The 22,979-nt window shown below is 35.3% G+C and overlaps 2 protein-coding genes across 8 annotated transcripts in view; both read left to right on the plus strand.

The window, feature by feature from the left end:
• Nucleotides 1–22,979, plus strand: part of LOC108596711 (transient receptor potential cation channel trpm) — a 58,609-nt gene that overhangs the window by 9,137 nt on the left and 26,493 nt on the right. For 3 of the 7 annotated variants that reach the window (XM_017982739.1, XM_017982740.1, XM_017982741.1), the window contains exons 1-2: nucleotides 14,679–14,760; nucleotides 21,558–21,640. In XM_017982739.1, coding sequence (XP_017838228.1) covers nucleotides 14,734–14,760; nucleotides 21,558–21,640 — 110 coding nt within the window. In that variant the 5' untranslated portion in view covers nucleotides 14,679–14,733. Of the gene's footprint in view, nucleotides 1–12,330; nucleotides 12,451–13,235; nucleotides 13,548–14,665; nucleotides 14,761–18,829; nucleotides 18,887–20,571; nucleotides 20,926–21,557; nucleotides 21,641–22,979 lie in introns of those variants that run through there. The other 4 variants (XM_017982738.1, XM_017982742.1, XM_017982745.1 and 1 more) reach the window with 4 other exon arrangements.
• LOC108596713 (NADH dehydrogenase [ubiquinone] flavoprotein 1, mitochondrial) lies at nucleotides 3,930–5,669 on the plus strand. Its single transcript, XM_017982746.1, has one exon. The coding sequence runs from the start codon at nucleotides 3,976–3,978 to the stop codon at nucleotides 5,605–5,607; it is 1,632 nt and encodes a 543-aa protein (XP_017838235.1). The 5' UTR covers nucleotides 3,930–3,975; the 3' UTR covers nucleotides 5,608–5,669.

The following is a 22,979-nucleotide window of genomic DNA, read 5'->3' on the forward strand; positions in this document are numbered from 1 at the left end:
CAACGCGTGTTTGCATGTTATAAATACTTTTAGTTTTGTTTATGACTCTCACGCATACTAAGAACTCTAGCGTATGTGTGTGAATGTGAATTCACCTGCGCGCTCTTTGTTTCATAACTGAGATTGCAAAATGTAAAGAAAGTTGCACTTTGGGCCACAGCCACTTGTTGTTGTTGTAGCTTTAGCTGTTGCTCTTGGCCTGTTTTCGCCTGCGCCTGTAACTAGGCAATGGAAAGTTTTGTGCGCTTTAATTGCTTTGGCGCTGGTGTTTGTGGCAAATGATTTAGCGTCTAACCACAGTGTAAATAGTTGTTGCCTGTTGCCACCACATGCTGCCACATTGGCTATTAATATGCAACAAGCAGCGCCAGCAGCAGCAGCAGCAGCAAGCGCCATTTACAACAATAAAAGACTAAACGGCTCGCTCGTTTGCGATTGGCAGACGCTGTCGCTTGGCTTGGCATACAATTTGTTAAGCGACTGTGTGTGTGCATGTGTGTGTGTGTGTGTCTGTGCATGTAAATGAGCTTATTTCAAAGGCGACATGTCGCGTCACTTTGTCTCGCCGCGTAGCAAAAGTGTCCTTGAGCTTGCTATTGATTGCTGTTTAGCGCGCTAACAAGCTGCTTCAAAGAACTCACACACACATAGACACACAGACAGTCACATGTGTGCGAACGTGCAACAACTGCAGTCAACTGAAGCAGACACTTGTGCGCCCCGACGACGCTCAAACTCTTGCTTAAATTACATTTGCACATTTTTCTGCAATTGTCAACTCAAACTTTGCTAGCTGCGCTTAGCGCTAATGTGCATTAGGTTTACTTTTTAGCTCAGCTAATGCTATATGACATTATGTCCTTAGCAATCAAAGCTTGACAAAGTGAAAACAAAAAAATAAACAAACAAAAGGCCATGCCATTAAACAATTTTTTGTTGTTATTCTGTTGACAATGCAAAGCAATCAACAAATCTGTTTTTTGCGTTTGACATGCCAAGTTGAGCTTGAAATACAAACTATGTGAGCTTTGGGATTCATTTTATTATTTATAAGCCTTTTGGACTATCTATAAAGCTGAAGTTGGTTTTATTATTTATTTGACTTGAAAGTTGTTAGTGCTAATAAATTATATATTAACAATTATATGATAATATTTGTAGTAAATAAAGTAACAAGTAAATAACTAATATTTTAACTATTTGCATTGCAAACGAATCTTCGAACAATAAATAAATAAAATAATAATAAATAAAATAATGAAATAAATAACTAAGTAACAAGTAAATAACTTATATATTTAACTTTAATTGCATTGCAAACGAAGCTTTGAGCAATAAATTAATAAAATAATATTGAAAATAATAATAAATAAATTAAATAAATAACTATTTTATTTAACTAAAATTTGCATTGCAAACGAAGCTTCAAAATTAAAAATATGCATATAAAAAAAAGAAGCACAAAAATTATATACATATTTATAAATTGTATTTTTAAATTATAAACATATTTTTTTATTAATTTTTATAGCTCAACTGCTTGTTGACATATCTTCTTTTTTTTAGAATTAAATAAATTTCGTAAGTTAAGTTTTACTATTAAATTAATTTCATAGACTATAAATTTATTTAAAAATTTTCTCTATGCGTTAACTTTTAATAAACAAAAGTTCAGCTATGAGCAAATTAAGTTAAAAAAAAATTTGTACTAAAAACTATTTGAAATTTATTTATTTATTATTAAAGATGGAGAAGTTTATAAAACTAGACTAATTTAGTTGGTAAAGCGCTGGCGACGAGGCCTTCGGCTTTTAAGATATTTAAAATTAAGTTAAATATTTCAAATTAAATGTGCTAAACTAATATGTTAATATATATTAAAGCGCTTGTTTGCATAGCACTGTCAAATGCTAAACTATTTTAATTATCAAAAACATGGGCTTTAATAATAAAGCAAAACAAATTACTAAACTAAACTTTTGGTTTTTCTGAACACATTTGGCCGCAAAAACATGTGTATACAATCAAATAATGTTACGCTTTTGTTTAATAAAGATTAACAATGGCTTTTTAGTGCTTATTGTGCGGGACACTCCATTAGACTTAATCTCAGTGCATTAAGCGTTGGCTGTTGTTTCAATTGTAGCACGCACGAAAGTATGCAGTGCTATGTTTTTTGAATGTCAAATGCACGCGCCGAGCGCAAGCAAAAGCTGCCAAAAAGCGTAAACCACAAAACGAGCGTAAAATAATAATAATAATAATGAAATCAGCGAAAGCCAAACAAACGTGTGCGATGGGTCATAAAATAAACAGCAAGCGGGCGAAGTCAACAACTACAACAAGCAACAGCAACGACAACAATAAATAAGTGTGTGGCAAGTAAAAGCAAATTGTAGAATTTTTATACACACACATGCTCTACGTATCATAAATAAGCTACAAAATGGCGCACAACAACAATAAATAAATTGTTGCTTGGCTAAGGACACTTCAGTTGAAGAAGCTTTGCTAGCAACAGTTTGAAAAGCATTGTAACATAAATAACTAGAACACTTAACAAATTTGGCGCCACATATGCGCAGAAGCTGTTTGCTTATGGTTTTAGTTTAAAATATTTGTTGTCTAAGTTAGTTAATTGACTTGAATTACACTTTGCACTTTGAGACAAAGTTGCTGGCGCTTAAAACGCGCTAATATTGCAGCTAATGGCACAGCAGCAGCCATTACGTTAATGAACTTGCAACAACAGCAGCAGCAACAGCCCAGCTGCAGCAAGTGCCACTAGCCGCGGCACAAATCTAATTATGAACTATGTGTGCGTCGTTGGCGTCTAAAGAAATGCGCTTTAAAATTGTGCAATTAATTTACGTTGCCTGCGACAATGTGTGTGCTAATTGTGTGTGTGTGTGTGTGTGTCTTTGTGCAACTGTCAGTGGCAGCTTGATTCAAGTTGTTAGCTTCAATGCATTCACAAATGTTGAAGCTGCTGCCTTTTGTTGCTTATTAAAAGGCATAAGATATATAAAGTAATGTATGTGTGTGTGCGTGCGTGTGTGTGTGTGTGTCGCATAAATTAAATGCCGCTTGGCTGCTTTAGTAAATTGCTGGTCTGGGCTGTGCGGCGCTGCCAACAAACGCACGTCGATTTAGATAAAAATTACGTATACGCAATGTGTGTGCTTGTTTGCACAGCAAGGGATAACCAGCTGCCGCAGCTGTAACGCCATGTGTGCGTACACGTGTGTGTGCATGTGTGTGCGTGTGTGTGCGCTTCAATTGCGTTGGCCTCTTTTGTTTCACTTCAATTTATTGCTTTGTACAGCCTTCGGCGTCGCTTTCTTATCATTAAACAATACGTTAAGCAACAATATATATCTAAACATACAATGAAGTAATAAACTGAAAGACAATTCGCTACTTTATATGATAACAATAAAGATAAAAACTAAAAATATGCAGCAAAACATATAAAAATAAAATTCAATAATTCTTTTTTTTTTGTTTGCTTTTGTTAACAAAACAATTGCAATAGCTTTGGATTATGGATGAAATTCTATACTGCTCTAAATTTTGCTGCTTGAATAAATATTTTTAACAATCCGAACTTAGTTGATTTAATTTTTTGTGTGCTGCTTATTTTTGCAAATCAAATTGCATCGATTCAATGCGTAATATAAATGCAAATGAAATTATAGCGCAGCAATAAATTAAAATGCAAGATTATTTATTGTGAGCTTATTAAAAGCGCAAATCAAATGCATAAAAAAATGTGCATAATCAAAATGAATTAAATTTCATAATCAAACATTATTACTACAAAAGTGTGACATACTGTTATTCATTAAATTGCGTATACTTGATTTTAAGTTAAAACTTTCTTAACAAAGCAAACTTGCATTCATTTGTCAATTGTTTACACAACAATAGCAAAAACATTAAATACACTTTATATATTTTTAAACTAAACACAAAATGTACAAATGCATTTTACCGTTATGCACAAGAATACAGCGTCAACAATTGTTGAGCCAGCGACATGTGGTGATTGTAAATCCAGCGAAACTGCCAAAGGATAAAAACAAAGATGGCGGCGATAAGAAGCAAGAGCAAGCACAACCCGCCGCTGGGAAGAGCAAAGCTGTGCCCATGACTATACCGCAGCCTTTGCTAGTGCCGGAGCTGCCAGTGAAGCCAGCTGAGGTGCCGCCAGCTGTAACTAAGCCGCTGGCGCTAGCACCACCTGGGCAGGTTATAAAGAAAAAATCGCCAGTAACCAAACGCGCACCCAACGAACCGCCTGCGGGCATGTTGAGCAGCAATAAGACCGAGTGTGGTCCACTGGCGGATGCGGATCGCATATTTCAGAATCTGTATGGCCGGCACGATTGGAGACTCAAGGGCGCCATGCGACGTGGCGATTGGTATCGCACTGCGGATTTGCTGGGCATGGGCGCGGAGTGGATAACGGATGAGGTGAAGCGCAGTGGGCTGCGTGGACGTGGCGGCGGCGGCTTCTATGTGGGCAACAAATGGGACTTTTTGCGCAAACTGGAAAAGCAGGACAAGGTGTTGATTGTTAATTGCGCTGAGGGTGAGCCAGGCACATGCAAAGATCGTGAGATTATGCGCCATGAGCCGCACAAAATGATCGAGGGCTGCTTGATGGCGGGCATGGCCATGGGCTGTAGTCGCTGCATTGTCTATTGTCGCAATAGATTCTACAATGAAGTTTGCAATCTGCAGTTTGCCATGGTCGAGGCTTATCGCTATGGCCTGCTGGGCAGCAATTGCTGCGATTCGGGCTATAAATTTGACATGTGGGTGCAGCGTGGCGATCGCTACTTAACTGGCGAGGAAACTGCGCTGGTGAATTGTTTAATGGGCAAAATGGCGCGTCCACGCAAGCGTCCGCCTTATTTGGTGGAGAAGGGATACTTTGATCATCCTTGCTGCGTGGTAAATGTGGAATCGCTGGCTGTGGTGCCCTCTATACTTAGAAGAGGCGCTGCTTGGTTTGCTGGACTGGGACGTGCCAAGAATTCGGGCACCAAACTGTTCAACATAAGCGGCCATGTGGTGAATCCTTGCACTGTGGAGGAGGAAATGTCCATACCTATGCGTGATATGATACAAATACATGCGGGTGGCGTTTGCGGTGGTTGGGATAATCTTGCAGCGGTGTTTCCTGGTGGGCTATCCACGCCGCTCATAGGCAAAGCGGATGCCAATGAAGTGCTTATGGATTTTGATTGCTTGGACTCTGTGGACAGCAGCTTGGGCACTGGCGGGCTCATAGTTATAAGCAAGGACTGCGATGCTTTAGCTGTGATGCAGCGCTCCATTGAGTTCTACAAGGATCAGACATGCAAACAATGCACGCCCTGCCGCGATGGCGCCATTTGGTTGCCACAAATATTCAAAGCCTTTGCCAAGGGCGAGGCTCATCCGCATATGATTGATTTCCTGGAGATTATACGCAAGAAAATGGATCACACCACAATCTGTGCGTTGTCCGATAGTCAAGCGAATGTGGTGCGCGGTTTGCTCGAGCAGTTTGCACCGCTGATTGAGCAGCGCATTTTAAAGTACGCCAAGAACTGTTAAACAATCTCGTTCTGTCTGTGTGTGCTGTGTGCTCAATAAATTGCTTTTCAATTGCTTATTGATTGTGTCGCACCTGTTTGCACATCCTTTGCCTTGGCCGCATTTTATTAGACTTCCTGGCATTTGAATGTCACACACATGGCTCAGTGCGCTCAACGTTTGTCGGTTGGGTTCAACCATGTGGCACTTTCTCTCAATAAAATCTAAATCAATGTCTGCATGTGTGTGTGTGTGTGTGTCTGCCCCAAGCTGCAAGTAGCTGTGACACTAGCACTGGCAGTGGCATGAATTTCAAATGGCTACTCATCTGGCCACTCGGTCGAGCTCTTGCTGTCACTGCTCGTTAGTTCCAACAGATTTACAGCGTGTTTGCGGCTGATGAGTGGCTATTATTGCTTTCACTTTCACTTTCACTTTCACTTGCTGTAAGTGACAAAACACTGCCAGTCAATGTAAAATATATTTTGTCAATTTAACAGCTGCACAGTTAAACAAGACATATTATTAAGCTAACAATAAAAGTTTAATGTTTTGTTTATAATAATTTTGGCTCATTTAAATTATGTGTGCCACGCCCACATAAAAGGGCATTTTCTATGCTTGCTACAGCTACTCGTAGCTTAAAATTAAAAACAAAAGCAAAGTTAGCTGCATTTGTTTCTATTTTTTGGCATAACTTTATTTAAAATCATGCGACTTTTAAATATTTTGCTTTTTATCGTCGCGTATTTATGCTAAAAACAAATTTGTATCATTACATTTTGTATTTTAGAAATTTTAAATATTTCGCATTTTTTGATATTTAATTTAAAGGGGTTACATCACGATTTTTGCCATAATCCAAAAAATTCTAACTTTGCCAAATAACGTGACATGAAATTTTGAAATCGAACTAAATTTCGCTAAGTTAGAGCTTATCAAAGTTTGATATATCACATAAATTTGTCTTGTTCGTTTATTATTTTGTGCATAACTTCGCCAAAAAATTTTCATATCATACACTCTTATACTATAATTTAATTCTACTTTCTATACCAACATAAAGACGTATAAAACATTTGGATAGGATTTTTTTTAGCTGAGTTATAGCTTTATAAAGTTTGAATTTAAACAAAAAGTAGCACTGCAACTTTTGTTTTATTGCCTTAATTCGGTGTAAAGACATTTATTAATAAACATAGCACGATGTATTACCAGTCCATATAATTAACCATAAAACAACTCAGCGATTTTGTTTTGGCTGAATACTCTCAAAGTAAAAGGAAAGGAAATGAAAGCCGGCCTGTTTTCAAATTCAAAGGTTCATCACGATTTTGCCAATACTCAAAATCCAATACAAATTTGAATCATTAATTGAGATGCATCTTACGAGTCTAACAAGCATGACCGAAATCGAGCTTCGTTGAATACAGCTACCAAGATTCATCATAGACATAATTTCTGTTTGTTTACTATTGTTTATATATTGCCACCCCAATAACTTTGTGCATAACATATTTACATAATTAATGTGCTTTCCACCAACATAAATAAGTATAAAACGCTAAAATTGCATTTTTACGATAAGCTTCGCAAGTTTAAACTAACAAAATAATCTATCGCACCATTGGTTTTATGCTATATAGAGAAAAATGCAATTTCATAAGAAACAAAAACTTATCTTGTTATAAGTATCTCATGAGTAAATTAAGCTAAAACACTCTTCAGTGCGGTTATTTTTGGCTGAGAACTTTCATAAGTTAATAGTGATAAAGAAATGAACGGCATCATTTTTGCAAAAATGTAATACAAATTTGCCAAAAACAAAAATCATACAAATCAATTTTATCTTTTGTTACAACATCTCACACTACAAACAGAAAACGTAAAATCGCAGTCCAATTCGCCTGAGTATGCTTCCCAAGTGTGAAAATTCGGCGAAAAATTAAAGGTGCAAGAATGTTTATAGCCATAACATCAAAATAATTTTAATCAAAAACACAACACATATGTGATTTAGTATCATGAGTAAGTTAGCCAAAAAACTCTTAGCGATTTTTTTAGCACTATGGCACTCAAAGTGAACTGACACGAAAATGAGACGGCACAATTTTTGCAAAAATTCAAAGGGGTTACATCACGATTTTTTTCCAAAATATGAAAAATCCTAACATTGATAAATTTAAATGCAGTTTTGTGCAGATATAGCTCACGAGTATAACAGTATATATAACTCTGAAATCGAACTAAATTTCGAGTTAGAGCTTATCAAAGTTTCATATATCACAGAAATTTGTTTCTTTTGTTTACACTTTTGTTCATAACTTAGGCAAATAATTTAAACATTCTGTTCTGTATCTAAATAAATTATATATAACTTAAAAACACAAATATGTTAAATCGAACTGCTAACTATTGAAATATATGATTATAATGCTTAGCAGCTTGGAGAAATTTCTTAAACTTGAGCTTACATTTATTTGTTGCTTCCAAGAAATGCACAAGCAAAAAGAATAATAAATAAATAAACATAGCTGCATAGTTATAGCCAATATATAAAAAAATAAAATTGTTTGACTGTATCAACGGCTTTTGCCCTTTTGGACTGTTATAAATACTTTATATGATGTTATATAATATATTAACATTTTTCAAGCAACAAAGTGCATAAAAAATAACACGAAAGGCCAACAAACAAAATAAATAGCTATTTTATCCAGCGATCTGTGCACATTGCTGTTTTATTATTTACTCAAGGAATCAATTTTAGGCGCAGGGCATTACCACTGCAATCGTCTTGTTATAATCCTAAGTGTCCTTATTAGCACACACAAGAGCACAGGCAATATATTTAAAGAGCTGTGTGGGAAAGCGAATCTGGAAAATCAAGCACATGTGTGTGTGTATGTGTGTGTGTGTGAAAATTGCAAAAGGACACTTTGTTGACGCTAACAAACACCAAAGCATTTGTCTGCGCCTGAATGATTGCAATGAAAGTATAAAAGCAACAACATGTACATACGTCTGCATGTGTATGTGTGTGTGTGTGTATTTGCCCTTGCTTTGTGGGTCATATGTATGTGTTGTTATCCTTTTGCAGTTGGCCTGCTTGTGATTTGCCAATAATCAAGTTTCGGCAGCAATAAGCACACACACACACACACACTAACAAATCGCTTACACATACATATATGTATTTAACAGTAGTCTAACTAATTTGCTGCTAAGCGGTTTTTGTTTGACCAACGATAATAACAGTAACTGTAACTGAAAGTGCACTGAGCAAAATAAATATAAATTAGGCTACAAAAAAAATAATTTCAGTTTAAATAAACTTGCATTTCGATTTAAAATGAATATAAATGCAAGCTTCATTTATTTATAAGCTTGAATTAAATTAAAATGAATAATGATATATTTACATTATTATAAACAATATTTATGTACTTTAGAGAGCTCAATTATTTGCTGCTTAACTCGTTTAGTCTCATGTAACTTTTTATTTAAAGCATTTATTATTTTATTTATATTAAATATTTGTTAGCTTTTCTATAACTAAAAGCAAATTGCATTTATTATTAAATATTTGTGCTCTATTTGCTGCGTAACTAGGTCAACTATTTATTATTATTAGCATTTATTATTTTATTTATATTTCAAATAAGTTAGCAAATAGCATTTATTAATAAATATGGTTACTCTATTTGTTGTTTAGCTATTTTAACTATTTTATTTATTTTATTTAACTATTTTAAGTTACTCAAATTGTTGTTTAACTATTTTAACTATTTAATTCAACTATTTTAAGTATATATTATTTAACTATTTATTTCTTAGCATTTATTATGAGCTATAGATAAAAGCAAATAACATTTATTATAAAATATTTGTGCTCTATTTGCTGCGTAACTTGTTTAACTTTTCATTTATAAGCATTTATAATTTTATTTATATTCAAAATTAGTTAGCTGATCAGCATTTATTTTTAAATATTTACGATCTATTTGCTGCGTAACTTTTTAGCTTGTTTAACTATTTATTTAAAGCATTTATTTCATTTATTTTTCAAATTAGTTAAATCTATGAAGTAGCATTTATTATGAATTATTTGTGCTCTATTTGCTGCATAATTAGTTTAGACTTAAGTAACTTTCTCGCCGCTTCTTTCTGTGTGTCTCTGTGCTTAAGCTTTTCTCATTTTTCATTTTGTCGCAGACTGCTTGTGTCTTATCTCAATTAGGAAAACTCATTCATACAGACAGCTGAGCACCACTTGACAGTTGATGACGTAGCCTCGCTCTAACTGTTGTGGGCTGCCTGACTGATTGTTAGGAAATCTGTTCAAAAGCAGTGTGACGTCGGCGTCGCCGTCGCTGCCTGCGCCACTGTTTAATGTAATTTTCATGCTGCAGCTTTTGTGTGTTGACTGATTGTGCCAACTACTCAACGAGACTGCATTGAAAGCCATTGAAAGTTGTCAAGTTCTTGAGACTCGAAAGTTTGCTCTAAGTGCTTTTGAGCGTGTGTTGAGGTTTTCACGGTTCGCCAACGGCGCATTTGTTGGCTTAGATGCGGTACCCTGAGCAGCATTAACTGTAACGAATTTGAATAATAGTCGACGCCTGGCCGCAATTTATTAAATTGAAAGCCTTTCGCTCAAGCGGCCATATGCAAGGATCGCTCTATAGACTGTTTACTCTATCAGGCGCTGTGCACATCGTTGCGCCTGCAATTGCTTATTAAAATCAAATTAAAACTTAGTATGCCACAATATTAAAATGTCTTATTTAATGGCGCGTTATCTTAACTTTTTTGTTGTTGTCGCTTTGCCTAACTGACTGAGCACAGCGAGTTAATCACATACTTCAGTTGCTGTTGTATTGATTTTGCGCCTGCTTCCTGCTTGGTACTTATGCTTATATCCTTGGCGCTGTCTCGCATGGCCAGCGGATTATAATGCGCATATAATCTTCAAATGAAAGCGAAATGTCTTGAATTCCACAAATTAAGGCAAGCTTCAGTGGCAAGCAGCAACAACAAAAACTGTTGAGCGTAAACTTGGCATTTTCTTTGACTTTTTCCCATTCGCACACACACACACACACACCCTAAGCCAAATAGCTACAAGTGGGTGTCTTGTCACAACAACTTATTTATTTATTTATTTATACTTTTTGATAAACGTCTAAGCTTGCCGAGGCTAAGGCTAAGGCATGCAAAGGCTTTTGGCAAATAGAGCCAAAGTCGTCGCTCAAGCTCAAGCGTCTAAAATTAGCATAAAAGGCAGCCGAGCAGCTTTAAATGCTCATAAATTAATTAAGCAATTAGTAGTTAATTAGCTGCCAGCAACAAGTTTCAATTTTTATGCTTCAAATATTTTACATTGTTTAATAATATTAATTTCATGCTTAAAATTTCGCTTTAGTTTACTCAGCTCAGTTTTGCTCACTTCTTAGCTAAAGCAAGCTAAAATTAAATTAATTACTAACTAGTTTTTAATAAGGAAAATTTTGGCTAATGCATTTAAAATATTATATATTTATTGCTGCAATAAATTGCAATTTTATCTTAAATTTATTTATAAATTTTTAAAATATTTCAAGCGTAAAATTGATTTAGTTCAGCTCAGCTTAGTTTTCTCTCACTTCTTAGTTAAAGCAAATCAAGCAATCAAAATTAAATTAATTACTCACTTCAAGCAAGTTTTCAATAAAGAACATTTTTGTTTATGCATCTAAAATATTTTATATTTATTGCAATTTTATTTTAAATTTATTTATCAATTTATTAGATATTTTAGAGGTAAAATTTGATTTAGTTTACTCAGCTCAGTTTTTTCTCACTACTTAGCTAAAGCAACAAAAATCAATGAAAATTAAACTTCTTACTTATGCCAAACAAGCAGTTTTTAATAAAAATCATTTTGCTTTTTGCATTTAAAATATTTTATATTTATTATTGCATTAAATTTCAATTTTATTTTAAATTTATTTAACAAATTATATTTCATTTTATGCGTGGGTTTCTTTCTATAATTTTTCAACTGCTTTTAGCTTAAATTTAAATTACACAATATTTAATATGAAAGCTCAAGCTTCTATATAATTTTTATGTTGAGTATCTGAGCGTCTTACAAGTTGTATTAACTACTTACACTAGCTCTGGCTCTGGCTCTGGCTGTGCGTGCTTTTGTTGCTGGGCTCAAGCTAAGCTTGTGAAATGCTTCGCATAACTTTTGCTGTTTAGACTGTTCGCACTGCTGGCGTCGGCGGAGTCGGCGGCTGTGGCATAAATGTGCTTTTATTTCAATTTCTTTGGAGGCAGGCAGGCATTCAACATTCGCAGCTGCTTTGGCGCTCGACCTTGTTCTTGTACTTGGCTTGGCCTTGTTGTGGTCTTGGCCAAGTTTGCTTACGCTCAACGCTCAGCGCATTACTGTAAATGAAGCTGTGTGTGTGTGTGTGGCACGTTGCGCGTGTGGAGCTGTCGTCATTGCAACAGCATTTAAAGATCAACAGGGCACGAGCTTGGGGGCTGTAACTGTCTGTGGCTTTAGTTAACACTTGACAACAAAAGTTTGCAATTTGCATTACAAAAGCTAAAGCTTTAATAGGCCATTTTTCTAATTGCGTATACGCCATGTTAGTTGCTGCCCACTGAGCTGTAAAAACTTCAAAGTGTGCGCATGAAACTTTTTTTTGTAACTTGAACTAATTTTCATTTAACGTTTTTACTCCTTTTCAGCTTTCAACTTGCTGCGCTGCCACGTGAAAATTACTACACATGTTGGGAAAATTCACCTCGAATCATGTTCAGGTTTATCATCAATACTCGCGTCCAGTGCCCGTAAAGAAGCCCGTCAAGGTATGTGAGCGGCCAATTACTTCAAGCCTAAGCATGTTTAATTTCGAATTGCTTACATCAGTTTGGCATTAGCCATGCACGATTTGTTTGATCTGTGACCTAAGCAAACACAATTAGCATAGCCATGCATTAGATAATGTAAAGGGTTCCTTGCTACACAAACAAATCCTTTGAAGCAACAACAACAATTCATTTTATTATTTTGTCCTTTATAATTGCTTCGTTCTCTTGTGTTTGTCCTTTACTTGTTTTGTTATTGTTTTGTGTTTATTCAGTGTATTTGTTATTCACATGGCGTTGCCGCTAAAAAAAAAGTATAAAAAAAACATTAATTTGAAACGCGTGGGCGCTTCAAGTATTTGCATGTTTCGTAGGCAGCTTAAGCATAAAACAAATAAAAGATTTGATAAACAAAAGCAGCACATTAAAGCTTTAATATATGGCATTAAATTCAATTTAATGCATGTCAAACTTCTTTAAAAGTTTAGTTGCTTAATTGTGCTGCAAGTTTATGCATTTTGCATGCTCATTAATTTTAAACTTTAACATTATGTTGCTTGTTTTGCTACGCTTTAAAAGCTTTATAAATTGCTTTGCTTGCTGCTCAATTATTATTATAACCTTAGCCATTAATTTAGGCCACTTGGCTTGGCTACTGCACAAATTCCAAAGCACCAGCTGCATGACCAATAAGCGCAACTATAAACTTTGATATTTCATAATTATATATTTCTTTTTCGCCCCCCCCAACACACACACATTCTATATAAAAACAAAACACACAGACACACAGGCCAAGCTCAAAGCCTGTGAGGTGTGCTCATTAATTAAGATTCGAATTGCAAAAGGAATTTTCTGCTACAACTAGCGCCAACAGCAGCAGCAACAGGAGCAGCAACAGCCTCATTATCATCAACATCGTTATCGTTATCGTTATCATCATCAAATTCTCGACGTGAGCGCATCCGCCGCAGTGAAGCGCCAAACGTTTCGCACTCTTTCTGTCTACCTGTGTATGTGTGTGTGTCTGTGTGCGTCCATTACGGACTATGTTGAAACCGAAACGTTTGGCCAAGCAAAAACCCAAAGCGAAACCGGTAAGCAAAACATTTACATTTTACAACTAAAATCAAAACCGCTCCTTAACCCTCTCTAAGTCTCTCTTCTACTCTAGTAGCTAACTATCTTCAACTTCCCCCCCACCCCCAAACTTACGATATATGGCGCCTAATTTATATTATTTTTCGCTTAATTTTCTTGCTTACTAACAAGAAACTTTCTACTGCTAATTGCTTCATTGACTGACTGCCAAACTGCTTTGTTGAGAAATTAAAGAATCAAGATTGAAACAAACTCTATGTTTTAATTTGTTGTTGTTTGGTTTTTTTTAAATATTTAGCTATCCTTTTTCTACAATTGTTGCCCAACTTTTTGGCACTGGCCTTGATAACTTTCTAAATGATATACCAGCATCAAAAGTATTTTAAAAGTAGTCAAACTATTTGCGAATTGTAGTTTAGTATTTTTAGTAGTTGGCTGCTTGCCTTGTATACAAAATAAATTTGTTCAGTAGTTTTGAACTTTATGCTAATTATAAACTTAAACTTAAAGTAACATATTTTTAAATATAAAATTTAAATTTGTAAAGTCTTAAAGTATGCAAAGCAAATTGTGTGTGTGTGTGTGTGTGCGTGTGTGTGCTTGTTATTTATTGTGCTTGGTTAGTATCAGCATCTGCAGTGACGTCATAGCAACTGCGCTGCAAACTTTTTAATTGCTGCAAAGTTATGATGGCAGTAAATTTAAATGAAGAGTAAAGAGTTCGCTCTTATAATGTGCGCTGCTTTGCCGGTCTCTTTTATGCTGCACAATTTATGCCGTTAAAGTTTTCAATTAATTTGCTGATCGCTAAAGAGAGCGCACAAAGCTACGCGCTCTTCAATGTCAACGCGCTCGCTCTCTCGCGCTTATCTGCGCTCGCTACAGTTTTTATCTGTTGTTGTGTGTTGTCTGTTTCTTCGATTGTTTTACGTTATTCGATTCGACATGCGAGTAGAATTATTTGCGCTTTTAATTGACACAGTTTGAGCGCTTTGGAAAAATAACTTGACTCAGTGCACGACGCGACTTTGGAAACGCCATGTGAGCGGCAAATTGTGCGCGTTTCGTTTCGTTTTGTTTTCTGTTTCTTTTTGTTTACATTTGGAAAAAAAAAAGTTATTATTACGCTGTTGCTAATTGGCACAGCCAGCAACACAGAAGTGAAATAATAAAATTCATACAATGTACTTTGAAACAAACTGGGTGTTTGTAAGTAGCAACTTGGCTGGCTTTATTAATTGTTAATTAACTTGTTAAGCAGCAGTTAAGTTAAGTTACATATATGTACACATGTAAGTGAGTTTTTATTAGAGTTAAAAGTATGGCAAGGGGCCTTGTTGTTGTTATTGCTCGACGTTCGGTATTAATCAGCAGCTGTTGATTATATTCTCACTCAAAACCCGCGCTCACTCACTCACACGCTCGCGCGCGCTCTCGCTCTTTTGACACCCACTCTACTCGTTTAGCGTGCATGTGTCAACGCGTTGTCGCTCTCTTCTGTGTCGCTCTTTGCAAAGTTTTACAGTTTCTTAGCTTGCGTAAAATTCTAAACAGCTGCCGCCGTCAAAATCCATTGCTCTTGGCTCTTGCTTGCATCAACTGCTGCGCCCAGCTCGTAGCTTCAGTTTCAATTTTCCACTTTGGCGCACCTGAAAGGAACCAACAGCAGGTAAAACTGCAGCAATTATTGTTGTTGCTGTTGCTGTTGTTGCGTGGCATTGGCCTGTGGCTAAAGTTGGTTTACATTATGCATGTGGCGCAGCATTTGATGTGGATATTAAGTGGAGTTTATGCTGCTGCAGAACTTTTTATTGAGTTGCCGTGCTGTCAAGCTTGCCAAGCTTGACAGTTCAATGCAAACTATGCTAAGTGCGCAATAAAGTGGGCAAAGGGTTTCCACCCACAGCCACCCAAGCCACAAAAACGCTTCTTCGTTGGTTGTTGCCTGGTTACGGCCAAGCCAAGCTTACAAAATTGGTTGACTGCATCTGTTTGGCTCACAGCTTGCATAGAATGCAACTAGACTTGCCTTGAAATTTATTTGGCAGCTCAAGTGTAAGCAAGCTGAAGGTGAAAGCGCGTGAAAGCTGAAAATTCATATTTGCAAATTTATTTCTAACAATTGTGCTTCAATTTTAAGCAAAAGACGCAAGATGCCAATTTAAATGCCTGTTGAAAATTCATTTAGAGCTACAAATTTAAGCATGAAAACAGAAATATTGCTTAAAGTTGTTTAGTGCAATATATATAAGTTTATTACTTAAAATTGCAGTTAAAGCTTAAGCGAAACGCTGCATATTCTAAACTGCAATTAGAATTCCGTTTAAAAAATTAATTTAAAATACAAAAAATTGCTTAAAATTTATTTAAAAGCAGTTAGCAGTGCGCTTGTTATTATTTGAGAATTTGTTGCTTTCAAATTTATTTCATTTTTATGACCAAAATGACTAAACAAAAATATTAGTTGAGATTTATGTAGCTTACTATTGATTAAACGCATATAAATTGATAAGTTCAAAGTGCTTGGAATCCAAAATTCCCGCTAACTCGTTAGCAACACCTTGACTTGAACTATTTGCCACATCACGTTGCAGCTTCTGCGTATTTCATTAGTTTCATTAGCATTAGTTTGCCACCCCCCCCTGACTTTGGTGGCTTGTGTGCAGTTTTAATGAACTTGTTATATAACAATATCTGATGCATTCGGGGAAAGTATCAGATATGCAGTGCCCAGTGTGTGCAGCTGCTGCATTTGCCAATTGCCAATTTAATTGGTTACGCATACAACGACGCATCCCACGCATGTATGCATAGGGGCTGGAGTGGGCGTGGTCGTGGTGCGTGGTGCGTGGGCTTGTGCATTGTTTTCTCTGTGGCTGCCAAATTGCGTTGCATAATTTCGTAGCATTAATGTCGATTTTGATGGCAGACACGTGGCAAACAACTGACGGCTAATTGGATTTGCTGCAGTTTCCGCTTAGCTGCCACGCCCACGAAATAAATATTTGCAATGCCAATTGAACGGGGCCGTCAAGCATAATTTGTTCATTTCATTTTATTTTTTAATGCAGTTCAGTTAATTCGCAAACACTAATGAAGTGTTAACCAACTGTTAATGTCAACGCGTGTCGTCTGTGGCAGCAGCAGCAAATTGTTGCATAATTTATAATTCAGTTGCCACTGGCCACGGCCACGGCCACGGCCAACGCATTTCATTAATATTAAGCAGAAACTGACATATGCGTTTATTATTTAGCTGGGAATTCAACTGTGCACTAAAAAGTTGCCACAAAGCTTTTAGTTTAATGCGCTTTTGCCAGCTGCTAAAGTTTTTTTTTTATAAAATATTTTATGTGGTCATACACACAAAAGCTCTAAATGTTTTAGAAAGGTAGAAACTACAGGAACAACTCGCTAAGCTGCATAGTTAGATATAGACAGCGCTTAAAAATTCAAAATTAAACATTAATTAGTTGGAAATATTTAATTTAGAGCTTGTGTGCAATTATTTTAAGCTACAACTATTAAATAATTTAATTTTATAATTCCAAAATTAATTAGTAGTCATAAGTTTACTATTTGATTTGACTTGAATATAAATGAAATAATAATTGAAATTTGATTGATGCCAAATTTAATTGGTAACATTAGTTTACAATTTGGTTGAATTGAATATAAATAAAAACATAATTGAAACTTGAATAATGCCAAATTTAATTAGTAACATTAGTTTACTATTTGATTTACTTAAACATATTTGAATATAATTAATTTATTGACATTTGCAAATAGCTTTTAATGAGTTATTTAAAGAGAAAAAATATAAAAGAGGAGCAAATGCATTAATGCAATTAAATCTAGAGATTAAGCCACAGCTGCTAAATAATAATAAAATAAATTAAAATTTTAATAGCTCAATTAGTTTATTATACGATTGACTTAAATATAATTAATTTATAGGCATTTGCAAAGCAAAAATAATTGAAATTTTAAAAATTAATTAGTAATCATTAGTTTACTATTTGATTTACTTAAACTTAAATGAATATAATTAATATTTAAACAAAAACAAATAAGCGGCATAGCTGCATTTACATTTGTTTAAGCAAAAAATCAAACACGCAGCGCATATGCCAATCAATTATAATTTTAGTTATAAATATTATTTTGGTCAAACAATTTGTTTCAATTAAAGGTGTGTGTGTGTGTGTTAGCTGCAATTTGTTGCGGTTAGTTTTGCTTTACATTTGTGGGTTTGGCAGATGTTTTTTGTGTGTGGTTAGCCCAACTCGTGGTCATATCAGTTTTGCTACCTTGTGGGTGGTGGGTGGTTGGTGGTTGGTGCACTCAGTTTGCAAAATCTGCTGAAGTGCACTCAAATTGAGGGGGCGTTGCAACAGTAACTGCAACTAGACAAAACCACACAGTCGTATTTTCAGCTGTGGTAATGAAATGTAAACTTGTTGACAGTCTGTGCCACAGTTTGGGGCAATTCAAGTGGCAGGGCGTGCCTACGCAATTTTAACTTTGACTAACAGCAGCAGAGCATGCAACAAATGCCCAGACGACAAAAAAGAGTGTCTATGTGTCCATGTGTGTGTGTGTGTGTGTTGAGCTTCAATAGCAATTTGCATTGATTGCATTTCAGTTTTTTTGCTGCATACTTTTAGGCTCAGCTCTTGTGCTTGACTTTGCTTTAAGCATAAAATACGTTAATTAATTTTGAATGTTCTCAAGTTCAACTGGCTCTGCAAAGTGGTCTTGGTAGTAAGTCGATGCTGTAACTAAACCCGAAGCGCAAAATATTATAACTCAATAATTACTAAATAGCCAAGCTCTTAACTAATTTAACAAACTTTCAATTTTTCTTCTATTTACAACATTTGCTTTTGCACCCAACACAAACTCACATTCTGTCGCTAAACAAATTTGCTTTTCTTTTACTTTTTGCTTTCTTACACATCACAATTAATTTGTCTCAACTACTGTTTTAATTATTTATATATTTTTTTCCACACCACAAACATATAACTAAACAATTCACCAAATAAATAAAAACAATTGTTGTTCACTTGTGCGCAAATGCACCCAATTTGTTATTGTGTGTGCGTGACACATACACACGCAATATGCCACATTCACCTACACAACAACAACAACAATCACGCTGACAACATGACAAATTTGAAAAAATACATTAAAAAATTGTAAACATGTCAAATCAAAAATACCACAATGTGTAATACACATTAAATATATATATTAAATATATATAAAGATACCATGGGGACTGAAAAAAATCTGTTGGGGTCTCATAAATATAACTGTGCCCAGGGTAAGCTATTCCAACATTCAACATTTAATTTGTCAACTTTTGTGTGCAATTCATTGTTTTTTATACGTTGTTTGTTTGTTGCCACCACCAGCGGCACAACTTGTTGTTGTTTTATAAGTATTATTGCTTTAATTTGTTTGTACATTTGTTTGTCATAATTGTGTAAAAATTATTTAACATTGCTTTAATTCGTAATTGTTGTGTTCCATATAAATGTAGATTGTAATCTAAGGCTTAGGCTCTAAGCTATTAGTTGTTGTTTTTTACATGCTTGCTTAATATACAAAAATAATTAATTAATTTAAAACTCACAAGTGCTAATTAGCTTATTATTTGTGAGAAGTTGAAATAATTAGCTTGAAAAATTAAACAAATAGCTGCGAATATCTTAAATAAATTACAAGACATAATGAGTAATTTATATAATTAACAGAAATGTAATTAAGTAATTACTTTCGTACAACTGAAATAATTACCAGAAAATGTGGCTAATTATTGTTGAAATAGTTACCAGAAAGTGTGGCTAATTATTGTTGCATAATTTATATAATTAACATAATCAAACAACAATTCATCAATCAATAATAATTTGTAATTATTTTTATAAGTTAACTTTAAATAAATAAATAATAAACAATATCAATATATGTAGCAAATACTTGCTAATAACTGAAATAAATGTTGAGTAATTAATATAATTAACATAAATATTACTTTCGAGCAACTGAAATAATTATCAAAAAATAATGTGGTTAATTACTGTTGCATAATTTATATAATTAACATAAATATATAAACAATTAATTATCGATATTTGTAGCTATATTTGCTAATTACTGAAAAAACTTTTGAGTAATTTGTATAAAGCAACTCAACAAAAAATCTAATTAATTATTTTTGGACTTAACATAAAAGTCTAAGCAAACGCTTATTAAAATTTTAAGCAATTACTTAAAAATAATTGAATTAATTAACTGCAAACTCAAGCAAATTAATTGCGATTGCAAGTAATGAAATTTATGTGCCGCTTAACCACAAGCGAATTCGCCTCAGCCTCAGCCTCACTCTGTCCATTAATTAGTTCAATTATAGGCAAACAAACATCTCAAGTTTATGCCACATTAAATTACAGCAGCAGCAACATTTATGCCACACGCAGCAATTTGCTTAATGAAATGCTCCAGCTACGGCTTTGATTTGAAATGCATTGGGGCACAATCTATCTAACCTATTGTCCTATCAATTATGCCAAAGGCTCAGCGGTGCACTCGCAATTAAATGCCAATGTGCATTTTATAACAAACGTTAATTAAATGCGTTTAAAGCGAAGTCGCAGCCCAAGTGAAATTTAAACTCAAACTGCTAATGGCATTAAGTGTGGAGCATGTGGCAATCAAATTGATTTAATGCAGTCGACTGCGCCACACAGACGCTGCAGCGAGCAAAATGCCAAAGTGCCAGCCGCAAACTTGCTCGACTATTTTTAACTGTGTAACGAGCAGAGCTTATCTAATTTGTGAGCGCAGTTGGCCGGCTAAATGGCTCCAAGTGCATACTATATAAATTCCGAATAATCCGGAGATTTATCAAGAGCAGCAGCAGCAGGTGCGTGTCAGTTGAAATTCATACAGCGAGCGGTGAGCACAGGCCAAGCGACGACGCTCGTCGCTCCTCGTCCGCGTTTAATTAGCGCGTTTCAGTGAAATTACTAAATAGCTGTGCATAAAATAAAATAAAAGCTTAGAATGGTTATTGATTCGCCAATTGCGGCACAAAAGTATTTGCGACGCATTTCAAAAGATTTCTCTACGGTGCGTCGCTATAGCAATACGCCGCCCATAACGCTAACTGTGCGCCCAGCCACGCCCACATCCACGCACAACGATGTGGCTGAAGATTTGCCCACAACGCCGCGCGGCATACGCAAACGCCAGCGTATGCGTAAGCGCTCGTCCGTCTCTTCAACTCTATCGAAAGTATTGATACTCAATGTGCGTGATTTGCTGAAGGCTCAGACAAACACTGAGCCGCCTCAAGAGGTAAACTTGGCTAAACTGTTGCATTTTGTGTTACGAACTTTTGAGATTGAGATTGACTTTGCCAAGAGCCCAAGCGCCAAGTATTTGCCAAGTTATTTACTTTAGTTCTAGTTGGCATGGCTATAATAGTTAAAGTTATGCTGTGCATGTATTGCTTGTTTTTTTATTATATTTTATATTATATATATACTTAGCTGTAATTATTTTATGTACTCAAGTTAATTTTATATAAATGTGAACAGCTGATATTTATCATTTAAGTGCTTAATGAGCGTATACTTAATGTGTAGTGTACTTTTTTTTCTATAAGCATAATAAGTTTCCTAAGCCTATTAGAGCTTTAAAATATTTTATTATGCAGCTTAAGCTGTATACGTTCAATTTGACTATACTTTATATAGCAACTAAGTTTTAAATAAAATTTATTTATAATGTATTAATGTATAAAATACTTTGGCACTCTCTATGTAGCGCTTTAGCTTTAAGTTTTAGTTTATTTTCTGCTGTTTACTCTAAATGTTAAGTTTGTATAAAACTAATGCGAATTGGATTTGTTTTAAAGCTTTAATGCCTTTCGTAATGCGCTCTCTTGCTCACACGCTCGCTCTATCTCTCTCTTTCACTTTGTTTAGCATCAGCCGCGCAGTTGGATCGAGACAAATTTTCAGAAGCGTGAATGCATCAAATTTATACCATGCCCAAAGGACGATACAAAGTAAGTGAATCCGCTTGCAAAATTCAATTGCAATTCATTTAGTAATTAAGCCAGTGAAGCGTCGTCGTCGCCACCCACACAACTTGGCTAAAAAGTGTTGACCCAGTTTTGCGTATCTCTCTAAGAAGTAAAAGAAGCAAATAGCGCTGTGGCCCAGTTCTCTAGCCTAGGCGTGTGTATTTAGTTTCATTTTTGGCGCTGCGCTGGCATTTGCTTGTTTATTATTATGACGTCGCTGCCACGTTCTGATCCCAACCCAATTGAGATAAATGCGTTATAAAGTTGCCAAGCGTCGTCTCAGCTAATTTGGGTGAAAGTTTTCAACGTTGCTCTGGCAGCAGCAGCTTTATGACTTTAAATCAACAGCAACTGACGTTGCTTATCTGAGAGCTGCGTAAATATTTATTATACGTATATCGCGCCGCTTGTTTTCCAGCTTAAGCCAAACAACAGACAGACAGACAGACAGACAGACAAACAGACAAACAGATAGATAGACAATTATTAACAAAAGAGCGAGTGAGAGATTGACACTTGGCAGTTGCATTTACATTTACATAAAGTGCAAGCAGCTTAAAATACATGCCAAGTTATTAAAGCAGCAGCCAGGACTCAACTTTGTTTTTTGCTTATAATTACATTTGCATTTATTTATATATAAATCAATAATTGTATCCCCTGGGCATAGCCCCCTATTAGTATAAATTTCTTTGAGTTGCGTTTTATTTTTTTTTTTGCCTTGCTACAATTGATTTATTTATTAGGCTATTGTAAGAGTCCTTGACGAATGGAATATGCGTGTGTCTCTTTTCTCATGTTAGTTGACTGTAATTGAAATTTATTATTTAGCAGCGCCAGCAGCGCAGCAGCAGCAACTTTTGAGCAGCGACTGTCATGAGCCATTGTTACCCAGTCAGACAGACAGACAGACAGACAGTCAGACAGCTAGAGCGGCAAACGCACACACACACACACAATTGTGACAGGCAGCACCCACACACATGCATAAATAACGGTTTATTTTACACGTGAGGTTTGCCAATAACAAAAGCGTGCAGCATTCTCTTTCGCTCTCTTTCTCTTTGCTATGCGTGCGGGCTCTTTGTTTGCCAAGTGTCATTTTTAGCGCACATATTGACAATAAATCAGCCCCTTTGAATACTACCAAAAAGGCAGTTCAATTTGCCAACATATTGTTGCTATAGATATAGTTAAAGATAGCTACAGGCAGCTGCAGTTAATTTGACAAGTCAACACAGAGAAAATAAATGCAAATATTTAAATTTAAATTGAAACTTAACTCAGTGAAACAGACAGTAAATTAGTATCATTAGTATAT

The sequence above is a fragment of the Drosophila busckii genome, chromosome 2R (genome assembly GCF_011750605.1).
Source record: "Drosophila busckii strain San Diego stock center, stock number 13000-0081.31 chromosome 2R, ASM1175060v1, whole genome shotgun sequence".
In the NCBI taxonomy this organism is placed as follows: Eukaryota; Metazoa; Arthropoda; class Insecta; order Diptera; family Drosophilidae; genus Drosophila; species Drosophila busckii.

What these genes read in the sequence shown, in the direction of transcription:
- LOC108596713 (XM_017982746.1), top strand. Translation starts at nt 3,976, where the DNA reads ATGTACAAATGCATTTTACCGTTATGCACAAGAATACAGCGTCAACAA.